Raw genomic sequence first — 15374 nt, forward strand, 5'->3', positions numbered from 1 at the left:
TATCCAGTTAGCAGGTTATTTATTTATTTATTTGAGCGATTTCTACCCCACCTTTCCACTGCTGAAAGCAGATGCCCAAGGTGGCTTACAATTTAAATATTCAGAGAATGTAAATCAGATGTGCCCTTGTGCTGGTGCAAGTCCCTTGTGGTGGCCCAGACGTGTTGCAAAAGTGCTGTTAGGCACGTTTAGCACCACCTTAGGAGTCGGGAGGCCGAATCCAGGGCTGGCCAAGTCAGGCTGGTGCAGGGGTCTGGGGAGAGGGGGGGAGGGTGGTCTGGGGACATTCCGGTGCAGGCTGGTGGAAGAAGCGGGCCTGGGAGGGGGTGGACACTTGGGCCAGATCCTTACACCTGGCGACTCAGATCTGTGCCACCTCTTTAGGTGGTGCAGATGCATGTAGTCCCATAGGGGCAGCTGCTTCATGACATGGGGTAAGGGTAAAGTATTCCGCTTACTCTAAGTTGTGCTGCAACCTGGCCCAGCCTTGCTCTGAATGCAGCACAGGCCAGGTGGCTTGCCTGCTCCCGGGCATGTTAGGATTGGGCTTGCAGTTGACGATTTGCTTGAATTTATATTTGAAGTTCTAATTACATTTGCACTTCTATTACTACGAATTTTATACTGAGGGCAGAGGTTGCTAAGAGTTGGGAAGGTGATCCTTTCTGTCATGAAGGAATTGGCATGGAAGAGTCTTGGTCATGGCAAAACTGATGCTTTAGTTGAGAGCATCATAACTTGTTAGTAACCCCCACTGAACACAGAGGGACTTCCTGCCTTGGCATCTCTCAGAACCAGCAGACTGCTTTGTCTGCTTTTCTTTCCATTCCCCGAGTTCAAAGAAGAATGAAGTGGAAGAGGAAGTGTGAAGGAGAGGGGAGCATCTCCTGCATGACACTCTCCAGGCCAGTGGTGGCGAACCTATGGCACGCGTGCCAGAGGGGGCATGCAGCGCCGTCTCTGTGGGCACGCAGCGCTGAGCCAGGCAGCCTGGAGAGGGGCGCTGAAGCTGTGCCCCTGTGTGTGGGAAGGGCAGGCTGCTTCCCTCCACCCCCTGAGCTCACTGCCCTCCTCTCCCTTCACCCCCACCTGCCCTGCATTGGTTTCCCTTTTCAATTTTGCCCGCTCTGCAAGCTTAAGGTCCCTGTTTTTCCCTTCCCCAACTCTCCAGCAGGCTCAGCCAATCAGCATCCAGCAGGCTCCTGGCTTTTTCAGTTGGAATGGCTCACGGCCCCTCACTGGCTGACCACCAGCCAATCCTGAGCCACCCTCCTCTGAGCCCTTGCAGCTGACTTTCCCTGAGCAGCTCCCCACTCAGTGCCAGGAGAGGCTTTTCCTCCATAGCAGAGGAGACATCCTGTGTGTCTACTCAGTAGTAAGCCCCATTACAGTGGATGAGGCTGACTCCAGGAAAGGGTGCCTGGGATTGCAGCCTTGGAGCCTGCTCCTGTGCGTGTCTACTCAGAAGTAAGCCCCATTAGAGTCAATGAGGCTTACTCCTAGGAAGGAGTGGCTGGGATTACAGACTTAGAGCCCACTTCTGTGGGTGGGGCTTTTAAAAAAAACAACACTTTCTTGTTTGAGAAAATGAGCAGTGGCAAGATCTTGCAGCCACCCCCTCCTTGCCAATATTTCTTTACCCAGCATGTAATTAGTCTGTGGAACTCTTTGCCACAGGAAGCAGCGATGACAACTTGCCTAGATGCCTTTAAGAAGGGACTGGACAAATTTCTAGAGGAAAAGTTCATTAAGGGTTACAAGTAATAGTAGGTAAAAGATGTGAATGTATGAGTTGTTTTTTACTAAACTGAAACCTCAGTATTCAGGTTAAATTGCTGTGCTGGCAGTTTGCGATAAATAAGTGTGTTTTGGGTTGCAGTTTGGGCACTCTGTCTCTAAAAGGTTCGCCATCACTGCTCTAGGCCAACACTCAACTCTTCCTCTTCCGCTCTTCTTTTGCATCAAGGAAGGGTTGATGTGGCAGTTAGATGCAGGCAGACACCCCCCCCATATAAACATCAAGCTGCCACCCCACAGCCTAATCCTAACCAAATTTCCAGTGCAGATGCAGCCACAAAGGAAGGGTACAAACATTCCCTTGCCTTGAGGAGGCCTCCAAGACTGCCCTCCCACTGCTGAATGCAGTACATGCCCTGTTAGCACAGCTGCAATGGTGCTGAAAAGTTGGTTAGGATTGGGCTCTAAGGCAGCAGTCTTAGGGCCCAATCCTATCCAACTTTCCAGCACTGGTGCAGCTGTAATGCAGCCGAGAGATAAGGGAACAAATGTTCCCTTACCTTGAGAAGGCCTCTGTGACTGCCTCCCCACCAAAGGATGCAGCTCACATCCCACTGACCCCACTGCACTGGCCCTGGAAAATTGGATAGGACTGGGCTCTTACTCAGCGTCATGAAAGAGCCAGCCCTGAACAATGCCTAATGGGCCATTTTGGAGCACACTGCTGAACAAGGTAGGATATTTCGTGTGCACTACAGATTTTTGGACAGGGTCTTTTGCTCCCCCAGAAGCAGAAGGATTTTGTGTGCACCCAGAGCAGTCGGTTGGCTTGTGGAAACCTGTTTCCTGCAAGAGCCTGAGAGTGCGGAATGGGAGCTACTGTATTACGGAACAGTCTGTGATTCCTGCTGGCTTAAATGGGACAAAATAGCCTGTTCCAAACTTGCTGTACCAGCAAATCAGTGTCTGGGATGGAGGTGCTGCAAGTGTATACATAACAACAAATTCCAGAAGAATAACCAGATCAGGCTGCAGCAAAAACCCTTTCAATCTGGGTGCACTTAGATGCTTTCACTTTGGGAGATGTTTTTCTTGAAGTCTATAAAGCAGACTGGCAAAGCTCCAAGAACTGTGTCTTAACTAGTTAGTAGATCTGGCTGTTAATCACATTTAATTTTAGGTTCCGATGTGTCACACTGCTCTCCGTGCCAAATGTTCACTCGAAGAGTTTTACTGGGTGAAATCCCTACCACAAGGTTGCAGGATATCCCCGACTCTCAAGGCTGCTCTTCACAGCAGCAAACGCACAGACAAAATAAGACTCTTGTGGGCAACCACCAGGCAAGTTGATTTATTGTGGCAGAAGGTTTTGTGGCCTTCAGCAGATGAATGAGCTTTCAGCACAATAAATCTAACAGTCCTTAAGGTGTCACAAGATTCTTGTTCTGCATGTTACTGTGACAGGCTGACATGACAAACCCCCCCCCACCCCAGAACAATAATGTCAAGCTTTTCATTCAGAGGGCCGAAATTAGCACTCATGGTGCCTGCGGAGGGCCATAACTGACATCGTTAAGCAGGAAGTGACGTCATTAAGCAGGTGATGGCCAAAAATAAGCACCGTGTTCTTGCATAGAAACTCATTTGCTGCAAATGACAGAAGAGAAAATGTGCAAATCTTGTTCAAGGGATGAGAGAGCCCAATTATCAAGCTGGGAGAGCCCAATTATAACGGGGGTTGGATAAATTGCTTCTGGGTGCTGCATCTGACCCACGGGTCTTATGTTTGACACCCTTATTCTAGAAAGTCTCACCATAGTATGGCATGTCACAACCTTATGTGTTCCCTGTCTCCAGGATGGAAACTCACCTTTCTCAGTCCCATTTTGATGTGCTGGTGAAGATACTGGATTCCGGGACCTGGCGAAAGCACTCATGAGAGGCAAAGCTCCTGGTCTGTGATTCCTGGGCCTAACACGGGGGGGGGGGGGGGGAGAGAGAGAGAGAGAGAGAGAGAGAGAGAGAGAGCAGAATGTACCGCATTTTAATGACTGATGACTATGCTAAGAGAAACAGAAGAACTTCAATAATGAACAAGAGACACTTGTTCTCTGTGCAATTCATCCAATGTGGCGTTCCAAAAATAAAACACAGACTACACTAAGAAACTCAAAAATGTGCACACTAAATCATTCAAGTAAGTTAACACACATTCCAATGCTTATGTTTCATTTGCACTCCCCCCCCCCCATTACGATGGAAAAAGCACACACCTTGGAAATAAACCCTCCCGGAACTTGGAACATTTCTGCTTTCTGAGATTTAAGCCTGAGGTGGGTAAACTTGTTTCTCAACTCTGCTACTTCATACAGCAGGTCAAGGCTAGAACTACTGAATAAATTGCATCACTGGTCCATATATTTGTCGTCTAGCTTCCTATGTGCAGAAATATAGAATGTGCAGGAATACAGAATGTGTGCAGGAATGTAGAATGAGCCTTCAAGTGCCATAGAATAGAATGTGTGCAGGAACATAGAATGTGCAGGAATATAGAATGTGTGCAGGAATACAGAATGAGCCTTCAAGTGCCATAGAATAGAATATGTGCAAGAATATAGAATGTGCAGGAATATAGAATGTGTGCAGGAATGTAGAATGAGCCTTCAAGTGCCATAGAATAGAATATGTGCAAGAATATAGAATGTGCAGGAATATAGAATGTGTGCAGGAATATAGAATGAGCCTTCAAGTGCCATAGAATAGAATATGTGCAAGAATATAGAATGTGCAGGAATACAGAATGTGTGCAGGAATGTAGAATGAGCCTTCAAGTGCCATAGAATAGAATATGTGCAAGAATATAGAATGTGCAGGAATATAGAATGTGTGCAGGAATATAGAATGAGCCTTCAAGTGCCATAGAATAGAATATGTGCAAGAATATAGAATGTGCAGGAATATAGAATGTGTGCAGAAATATAGAATGAGCCTTCAAGTGCCATAGACTAGAAAATGCGCAGGCATATAGAATGTGTGCAGGAATACAGAATGAGCCTTCAGGTGCCATAGAACAGGATATGTGTCGGAATACAGAATGAGCCTTCAAGTGCCATCTGCAGTGATGTAGCCTAGATGTAGGTTTACTGTCTCATCTGCTGTTTGTGAAGCTGGGCTCCAATGATGCACCTCAAGTATGCCACATATATTACTTCTACAGCCTCAAGGGCTGAAAATTCACTTTTCCAGTCTAAAAATGAAGTTCTAATGAAGCCTGCCGCCAAAGGGTTGGTGATCATCAGGCTGTGGTCCGCTAAGGGAGAAATGTCTGGACCATTTCAACAGGGCTGGACCTTTAATTTCTTCAGGTAAGAAAAGACACCTGAAAATTAAAGCTGGTTGTCAGGTCCAGAACTTACATTGCATAGAAGAGAGGACTGCCCCTGGTGCTAGGGCAGAACCTTCCTTGCCCAATGTGCTGCATTTATGTGGGCCTCCACACACCATCCAGCCTCAACAACTGTGATCCCTGCTCTCTACTGGTGCAGCACCTGAAAATAGTTGGTGGTGATGTGATGACACTGCTAATTGCTTCCAGAAGGCCCTTTCTGGGCCAAATGGATGCAGGGGTGTGCAGGAGGGCATACAAGGTGCTCCATTTGGTGCTGTTCCTTGACAGGGTCAACTCCATGCTCGGACAGCAGCGGCATGGGACACCTCCAAAGCGTGGGGTGATGCCTGCCTGTCTCCACTGCTCCTTCAGCTCCCAGAACAGATTGGAAGAGGAAGATATAAAGGAGAAAGGTTGGCTAGAGGATCTCTCTAGACCACCATTCTCCACACTTTGGTTCAGTATCCATCTTCCTTTCCCACATTGAGGAAATGGGTAAAGGAGGAATGGCAGAGAGCAATGTACGGCTGGAGAAGGATGGGTGACATCTGGTATATTATTGCAAGTGCTGAAAAATCTGGGTCTGACCCTACCTGGTGCGGAGGACTTTCTTGTCAAAGCGTGTCAGTAACAGAGGAAGCTGCCCTTCCTAGAATTCTGCCTTCTGCTCAACTTGGATCTGGGCCCATCATTAGTTCTGTTTTCCTATGCATTGCTTTGGGTACCACTATGTCAGAGAATGCAGTCTATATGTTCTGGAAACCAGTAGCAGATTCCCCTCTGGCCATGCACAGGCATGTCTCGATCTGCTCCGTAAACTACAAACACGCTTCAATGCAGGCAATGCATCAGGGGTCTGAACAGAGGAAGAGGAGGAGAACTGCAGCCTTACCAGTCCTCTGGATCACAGTCCCGGAATCCTTTAGCAAAAGGGTTGCTGGCAATCTTCAGCTGGGTGATCTGAAAAAGAGAGAGCCTTGTGAGTGTCTGTGGGGCACTGGTTGGCAACCTTCAGTCTCGAAAGACTATGGTATCAGCCTACAGCACCCAGTATTCCCAGGCAGTCTCCCATCCAAGTACTAACCAGGCCTGACCCTGCTTAGCTTCCGAGATCAGGAGATAGTGTTCAGTATAGGAAGATGGTTGGCAACCTTCAGTCTCGAAAGACTATGGTAGAAGCCTACAGCACCCGGTATTCCCAGGCGGTCTCCCATCCAAGTACTAACCAGGCCTGACCCTGCTTAGCTTCCAAGATCAGATGAGATTGGGCATGTGCAGGGTAACAGTTGCATTGATGTTTTGTGCAAGCTGGGAAATTTTGGAGTGCTATTATGACACATGCATACCCTCCACCAAGTCACACTCCACCAAGACCATAAAAAAGAAAAAGAAAAAAAGATGTTGGGGATGCTCTACTAACCTACCACTCTTATCCCTTCTGAATTTCCCTTCTGGGCCATTCACCTCCTTCTTTTCAAATCCAGGCAGCAGGAGGTGAAAGAGCAGCCGGTAACCTGCTGGGTAAGGGACGGACGGACGACATTTGATATGCAACCTCAGGTGTTTGGAGGTCTTGGTAGACCCCCTCCCACTATACCCTGGGAATGCAAATCTTCTGAGGAGCTCAGGGTCACATGCATGGGTTATTGCATTTCATCTTTACAACAAGCCTGCCAGGCAGGCTGACAGCAAACCTGTGTGGAGCTGGCCTAGCGCAGCCTTGCATGACCTTTTGCACACATTCCCAAATGCAGCAAGCCCTCGCTTAAAGAGAGGATCTTGGAAATGGCAACTTTACGCAAAATGACTTATCACAAAACCAACTTGACCATTGACCAAGTGATCTAGGTCAAGAAGAGTTACGTTCCTACGGCATATTTCTGGTCACACACACAAAAAAATCACTTCTCAAAACAGACCCAAAACATTTCTAATATTAAACACTGAAATACTGGTAAATGTGAGCTTTCTGGGCTGCAGGAAACCGGTATGGACCTGGGAAAAACATGCAAACAGTGGCCCTGGCTGGGAATCTCTTTTTCCCCCCTCATCAACTTTATAATAAGATGATTTTAAGTGAGGACTTGCTATACAGAAGCGCATTCAACCCTCATCAAATGCAAGGGGGTGCACATGTGGTAATGGATCCATTTTTTTATAACTCAGGAAAGGACAGCAGAGAAAGGATTGGGCTGTCCCTTCCGAGTTCATGCCTAATTCTGCACATCCCTGTGGATTACGTGTAAATTTAGTATTTAGACAGGCCTGCCTGATTCCTGTTAGTGGGAAATGCCCTGAACTTGGTAGCTCAGAGGAAGGGGGAAGGTTGAAGCTGGAGATTTTACTGCAAGACATTCGTCTCTTCATACTGGCTCTGTGCAGACGCAGATGAATTCTGATAGGTAGGGGGAAACTGGCATCAGCTTGGGGTAGTTGACAAGAGAATTTCTTTTGGTCGGGGGAAGACCAGTGCATTGACTATCAAACTTATTGATGTTCAAGAGTAAACAAAGAATCTCTAATCTTGATTCCTGCTGAAGTTTGAAGTATGTACCTGAAAGGTTTCAACCTACATCCAGATATTTTGTTTGTTCTCTTTTCTACATTAGATAAGTCAACACACATGGGGTTGTCCTCACAGCAGCAACCTACCTGTTAGGTAGGTTTGGCTTAGAGATGATGGCACCCAAGAACACCTAGGAAGGTTCATAAGAAAATAAGAACCCTGCTGGATTAGGCCCAGAGCCTATCTATCCAGCTTCCTGTATCTCACACCAGCCCACCAGATGCCTCTGGGAGCACATAAGACCACAAGAGACCAGCACCTTGCTGCCACTCCCCTACCATCTTGTAGTCTATTTACTCTCATACCCCTGAATGAAGACACTAGACTGTGGCTTGAGTTTAACTTGGGCTACCTTATTAAATACAAGTGACCAATTTTTAAAACATGAAACGAACTGAACACCGCGACCCTCCATTGCCAGTCTGGGGTAGCAAAAAGACTGCCATCCACGGTCAATTTGGATGACAGAAAACAATTCCTACCCAGCCTTTGAGCGACCAGCTAATCTCAGACTGACAGTGTCTGAGAGTGAAGCTCCCAACCTTGTGCGGTCCTCATGGAGAGTGTTTGTGGGTAAAATCAGGGTTGCTAAAATCCACTCTCTGCCTACTGATTCTCTACCAAAAAATCCTGCCCCCTTTTTTACCCTTTTAAATAACATTCTCCTCCTAGCTGAGCTCCAAGATCAGATGCAGTGGGGGAAAAAAAATCTGGGCTTAGAAGCTTCAGGGGGAAAAATAAGTGGGTTTGGGAAAAGTTAAGAACCTCACTCCCACCTGCCAGTTCTCCCCTGCAAACTCCCAGGTGCCATTTCCTATGTTTGCCTTAAATAACAGGCATAAGAAGAGCCCCTCTGGGTCAGGACAAAGGCCCATCTAGTCCAGCTTCCTGTATCTCACAGTGGCCCACCAGATGCCTCAGGGACACAGAACAAGGAACATGCATCCTAGTGACACTTCCTTGCATCAGGCACACGTTTATAGGACATGACTTGCTGGTATAATGTGTACCATCAGAGATAAGACCAGAGAAAGGGACTTTTTGGTGTTGGTGCCATGACTGAGGAATGATCTCTCCACCCACGCTCCAGGCCAGGTGCCTAGTCTGGTTGGTTTTAGGTGCCAATTTAATATTCCTTTCTATGCCTTCATACTGATTTTAGCATAACAGCTTAATGGTGCTTACTGATCCCACTTTCTTGTATTCAGTCTGTTTTTTATGGTGGCTTTAATCTTTGCCTGTAAGTTGCTTTGGAAATTCCACTTTAAAAGCGGGATAGAAACTTCTTAAATAAATAAGCTTCCCAATCAAAAGGACTTGCCCTTCTGGCTCCGCTTCAAAAGCTCAACGCACCACAGAGACAACTGGGGAGACTGCTCTAATGGGCATTTGCTCCTCGCCTTGGAATTCCAGCATGTGGTATCCTTCTGTTCCAAACCCCAGAACTGGATTCTATGTAACACTAATTCAAGGCACCAGGAGAAAAGAGCCCTAAGCCGGAGTCTGTCAGCAGAGCAAATACACTTGTAAGAAGATGCCATACTACATGCCCCTTCCATCCAGAGTACTTTCCCCCAACACATCATCCCAGAAAGCAACTCTTGAGTTTATTTCATTCGCTAGGGGAAAAGGCAGGGCATTTTTCTATATCTAAGCAAATCCACGGATAAAAGTATGTGATTGTGTGTTTCCGGAATGGGTTGAAAAACAAACTTTAAGCCCCCCAGTGACAGTCCCAGCCTTAGAGGTCAAACTGATAGAAAGCAGGAGAGAAAGAGCAGCTGTCCAAAGCCATCAGATGAATGCCAGCCTGGGAGGGCTGCGGGAGCCTCTTAAAGGCACAGCACCCCGGTTCGCACAGAGACCATTTCAGATGCTGTTGAGGCAGCAATTGGGACAGTTTTTCCTGTTGCATTTATTTTGTTTGTCTGCTCGTTTTAAATATGGGAATTATTGCAGAGGTAGCAATCTATCCTATGGTACGTAATGTTTTCTTAGAACAAATGAATATCAATCCACTAGCAGCGCAGGCTTGGAAACTGAACCAAACTACAGTATAGTATTTGCAGATTAGATGGTGATGATGATTCTGTTACTACTTTTCATCATCAATAACAACAAGAATAAGGGATAATTATTGTTATCAACAACAGTTGATAATTATTGTAATAAAACAACAACAATAAAGGTTCACAGCATGTACTGTATGTGCAGATGTGCAGGCTCTATTCATTCCTAGAGTCCGTTATTTGCAAGGTTTGGAGCAAGAGGGATTTCAGCCAGTGGTGTAGCTATGCCACTTCGCATCTGGGGGCACAAAATTTTTTTAACCCCCTCCTCCCAGAAGGACTTAGAAAGGCACTTTGGATTTTTGGCCCCCTTAGCTATGACACAGATTTCAGCATATCTCACTGTGATGAACCCTGACATTGCTGTAAACCTGATGTAACCCCACATTCTGCAAAGTGTAGCTCTTGGACCACTCATCCCACGTAATTACATACCTGCCTAATTAAGCCAGAGCTTCAGAGCTTTTTTGACCTTTCTATTGCATTGTTTTTGCTTCTGCAAGTCCCAATTCCTCCAGGGTCGGCTGTTATGTACTGCTGTCTCTCCCTACACCAAGACAGAGCAGCTTCTCCACTCGCTGCTGCCTGCCGGTCTCTACTCAGTGACTTCCTTGTCCGATCTACCTTCTTTGGACGTCCGGGCTGTGCTAGCAGCCCCAGTCACCTTCTTTCCTGATGAGGTTGAATCAAGTAGACATGCGCTGCAACAGCTCCCCCCCATAGTGCTGTCGTGTCACATGCATAATCTACATGGCATTTTTGCCATGGGGCTTCCTGGGTGACCTGGGGCCAGTCCCTCTCCCTCAGCCTCACCTTCCTCACAGGGTTGTTGTGAACAGGGAGGGAAGGAAGTGTGTACACCACCCTGAGCACCTTGGAGGAAGGGGGGGGGTATAAAAATATAAAAAATAGTTTTATGCTGACCCTGATTGCAATCTCATTCACGACCTCCCTTAGGCAGGTCTATCACATTATTCAAGTGTGAAGCAAGGGTTAAATGGGACAGTAGTGACCCTCTTCCAGTTCAGAGTCTGGGAGGAGCTCTCCCACAGAGGCTTGGGGGGGGAATGAACTACTTGCTTCATGACCCTCTATCCAAGGACCTGCACAGAAAATTCTGTTAGGATGGATTTCATTGCTGATCCAGTCAAACAGTTAATAAAGCAGAGATCCCTTTTCGTTTCAAAGCTGTTGTCTCTTGATACACTGCCCTGTTCACACATACACACTTCCTTCCGAGTAAGTTCTGATTATTGGTGAATTTTCTTAATTTCTGTTTTAAATTGGCTTCACAATATGGGCTGCATGCTGCTTTGGTGAGCCCTTCACTGGGATCATAAAAACGGCTTAGGCACATTTTAAAGTAAATAAGGGCCCAATTACACAGTTTTCCAGCACCAGTACACCAAAATGCAACCCCAAAGTAAGGGAACAAATGTTCCCATATGTTAAAGAGGCCTCTGGGTCTGTCTGCCCACCACGGGATGCAGTGCATGCCGCATTGGTATGGCTGCACCAGCACTGGAAAATAGGATAGGATTGGGCCCTAAATCCGCGGAACACAATGGAATGTATTTCTAAGGAAAACATGCTGAAAACATGAAAACATGAAAACATAACAGTTTCCTGACTGGTTGCTGGGGAAGGGTTCTTAGCACCTGCCACTCTTTTGTAACTGCTCAGCTGAAAAGTGTGAATCTACCAGAAACACAACAATTTGCAATCTTGTATTTTCCAAAAGGTCACTATTCAAAGGCAAACAGACGGGGAACTTGACACGCAGCTTATAAACATGTGTGAACACGTAACTACAGCTACAAGTTTTAGATCTTGCCTTGCCAGGGTTAATTGGGTCTTGGGGTTCAGAGCAGAATAGTTCCAAGACCTCCTGGGGTTGACCACTCTTGCTTTGCAATGGTGTTCAAGCATTGTGTTTCTGCAGCCACTTAATGAATTGCTGCGACGAGCTCTGTGTCAAAATTATCTAATGCTCACTTTCCTTGATTGGAAGGGAAATGTATTTTTCTGGCTTTTACACCGAGCTGGTGCTGTGAGAAGCAAACATTTCCTCCAGGTTGCTCTTTAGTTTACTACTATTTTTGTTTGAGGTTAGATTTACAGACAGCAATTGCACCCTCAGTCAGAAGAGTCTGTGTGATTCCTGGAATCACAGTCTTCAGCTTCAAGAAACTGCCTTGCAGAGTCCAGTTACATGGTTCCGATAGCTCAACATTGTTTACATGGACTGGCAGCAGGTCCTCAGGCTTTTAGACAACGATCTTTCTTAGCCCTATCAGGAGATGCCAGGGATGGAATCCCAAATCTACTATGAGTGGTCTACCACTGAGCTATAGCTCTTCCTTCTAGACCTGGCACTGGTATTTATACTTCCTGACCACTCGAGATTGTCTTTTAGCTATTGCTCTTCGATGACGATGGTTGGGTGTGTGATGTGGGTAAAATTAGGGTGGAATCAGGGGGTAAGGTATGTGGATGTTATTAGTTCCCCCCTTTCCTCCTTTCTAAGGGCAGGAGGTCTGGTCTAGAGGGTAGAGCCTCCGTCTGCCTGAAGATAACATCCACAAGGTCGCCAGTTCGAGGCCACCGGCACCGGGCGACCTTGAAGCAGCTGACAAGCTGAAGCCGAGCTATTCCATCTGCTCTGAGCGTGGGAGGATGGAGGCCAGAATGTGAAGCCAGATCGGAATGAAACACCTTGAATGTAGTGGTTCTTGAAAGAAAGAACCTTCTTTCAAATTGTAAAAATCCCTATTTAATAAGGGATATAAATAAAGCCTGCCTATGTAAACCGCCTTGAATAAAGTCTTGAATAAAGACCAAGAAAGGCGGTATATAAATACCTGCTATTATTATTATTATTATTATTATTCCTCTGTAATTCAAGCACTGGGACACAGTTTTAGCATATGTGTGTGTCCAAGATTGGTTCATTCATGAGACCTACTGAAACAGTTGCCTCAGGCACCAGATTAGCAAGGGGGGTCTGCCTACTCCATTTACCCACATGCCTCTACTGTCCATCATCCTCTGCCATGCAAAACACTAGTCCACCACTCTCCTCTCCTCCACACTTCTTCTACTCCTTCCTGCTCAACCTATTCTAATCCAGGGAGTAGGAGGAGAAGAAACTGGGATATGTCAGAAGGCCAGATGCAAGGGAGGGCACCACGATGAGGTCTCTTGTTATCTGGTGTGCTCCCTGGGGCATTTGGTGGGCCGCTGTGAGACACAGGAAGCTGGACTAGATGGGCCTCTGGCCTGATCCAGTGGGGCTGTTCTTATGTTCTTAACTACAATTCCCAGAATGCCTTGCAGGTCTTCTTGTTATCTGGTGTGCTCCCTGGGGCATTTGGTGGGCCGCTGTCAGATACAGGAAGCTGGACTAGATGGGCCTATGGCCTGATCCAGTGGGGCTGTTCTTATGTAAACTGGCACAAGACTAAGTCTGGGGGGTTCAGATAGCAGAAGGTCCTGGTCAGCCCTGTGTGTTCATGTGTCCCTTTTTTTCCTTATCTCTGTCAGTTCAGCTAGTATAATAGATAACCTTTCTTCCTCATCTTTCTACCTATTTGGCCACAGTTGCAACCCACATGGGGTCAGGCTGTGATCCACGTCTGGGTTCCACCCCACTTCCTGAAGAAAAGAAAGTCAAGGTGCTAGTGTTGAAGTTGGCTACCGGTTCAAATGTCTGCTAGGAGAGGGTGATCTTGAGCGAATTGCTCTCTTTCTCTCTCTGCCTGACTTGACAGAAGTCTTCTGAGGCTAAAATACATCCTTTGTGGCTGTAAGAACTGAAATTACCCAATCCTACTTTAAGGTCATCCAAACTAGTGGCTGTCGCCACATCTTGTAGCAAGGAATTCCACAGGCTAACTTTGCACTGTGTGAAGAAGTACTATATTTCCTTTTCTTTGCCCTAAAGCCAATCAGTTTTATTGGACAAGCCCAGATTCTAATAAGCTCTCTTTCTCAGAGAGATGTGTGTTGAGGGTATAATTAGGGCAGAATCAGAGGGTAGGGTGTGTGTGTGTGTGTGTGTGTGTGTGTGTGTGTGAGAGAGAGAGAGAGAGAGAGAGAGACTTGTCTCTCTCTACAGTACACCATGCATACTATTATAAGTCTCAACCATGTGCCCCTCTTAATTGCCTTCCCTCCCCCCCCCCAAACTGAAAAGTCCCACATTTTAGAGTCTTTCCTTGTCCGGAAGGTGCTCCAGCCCCTTTGATAAGTTTGGTCACCCTAATTTGCACCTTTTCCAACTCTGCAATAGTCTTCTTCAAGTGTGGCAACCAGAAGTGGATACAGTATGGCCGCACCATAGACTTATACTAGTTGGCATCCTTCAGTCTCGGAAGACTATGGTATCGCGCTCTGAATAGTGGTTCTGGAACAGTGTCCTCTCCAGTGCGCGAAGCCTGGTTAAAGTAGATATGGAGGATAGACTGTTACCCATGCAGCAAATCCCCCCTCTCCACGTCGCTGGAATGGTCCAATGGAAAGGCAGAAGCCAATACGGTTGGTTCCAGCGGCGTCGCAGGAGTTGCCAGAACGTGACTGTGTTCAGCCATGAACTGCCTCAGGGACTCCGGCTCTGGATTTTGCCTCGAGGTTGACTCCTGAAGCCTTTTCCTTAACTGGATGTAGCCACAAGGCAGTGGAGGTTTGGGATCAGAGTTTTCCTTCTCTCAGATGAGCTGCCTTCCCAGGCTGACGAGTCCCATCTACCCGGTGGCTGTTTAGTCGCCTCTTACAACAAGTACAGCCACATACTTATGGCATAGACTTATACAGAGGCAATATTATATTATGGTCGGGATTTGCACAAGAACCGGCGGACCAGAGCTCAAATCCCCATTCAGCCATAAAGCTTACTGGGTGGCCCAAACCCAATCAATTATATATTAGTTTAGTCTACTTCCTAGGGTTGTTATAAGGCTGGGGGGGGGGGGAGGTTGCCCTGAGCCCTTTGGAGGAAGGGTGGGATAAAAGCCCACCCTTAACAACAAACAATAAATCACAACAATGTACTTGCCAGTGTCATTAGAAATTACTTCTGCTTGAGTTTGTTTGGGGTAGTTGTGATCCAAAATTATCTGGTCCACGTGCAAGTTCTCTGGCATAGATAGGCTGTGGATCAGGTTCCACAGAAGCAATTCAGAGCTCTGGAAAGGACCTGATGAAACTCCTTTAGGGCCAAACTAGAAATAAACAGTACAGCTTTCTTTCCCAACTTTTCCGTTTACTTCCTCGCTTACTGGGCAAAAGAGAAGTTAGGAATATAGGAAGTTCAGGGCCCAATCCTATTCAACTTTCCAGCACTGATGCAGCTGTGCTAATGGCTAATGAATCCTGCAGTGAAGGTGCAGTCACAGGGGCCTCCTCCAAGTAAGGGAACTTTTGTCCTCTTACGTCAGTGCTGCATTAGGGTTGCATCAGCACTGGAAATTTGGATAGGATTTGGGCCTCAGTATTGTTCATGCAGGCTGGATGAGGCTCGTGAGGTCTTTTTCAACCCGACTGGAAGATGCTACCAGTGATTGAACCTGGGACATTCTGCATGTTCTACCAGCACGCTACAGTCCCCTCCATTGAA

At 46.7% G+C, this 15374-nt stretch overlaps 1 protein-coding gene and 1 pseudogene across 3 annotated transcripts in view; both read right to left on the minus strand.

Annotated features, from left to right (window-relative positions):
* Positions 1–15374, minus strand: part of TBX1 (T-box transcription factor 1) — a 50577-nt gene that overhangs the window by 5077 nt on the left and 30126 nt on the right. For all 3 annotated transcript variants that reach the window (XM_066609778.1, XM_066609777.1, XM_066609776.1), the window contains 2 exons: positions 6018–6085; positions 3608–3708 (listed from right to left, as the gene is read on the minus strand). In XM_066609778.1, the coding sequence (XP_066465875.1) occupies positions 3608–3708; positions 6018–6085 (169 nt within the window). The remainder of the gene's footprint in view (positions 1–3607; positions 3709–6017; positions 6086–15374) is intronic.
* Positions 6303–6421, minus strand: LOC136635038 (5S ribosomal RNA; annotated as a pseudogene).

Source organism: Tiliqua scincoides, chromosome 14, assembly GCF_035046505.1.
Source record: "Tiliqua scincoides isolate rTilSci1 chromosome 14, rTilSci1.hap2, whole genome shotgun sequence".
Classification (NCBI taxonomy): Eukaryota; Metazoa; Chordata; class Lepidosauria; order Squamata; family Scincidae; genus Tiliqua; species Tiliqua scincoides.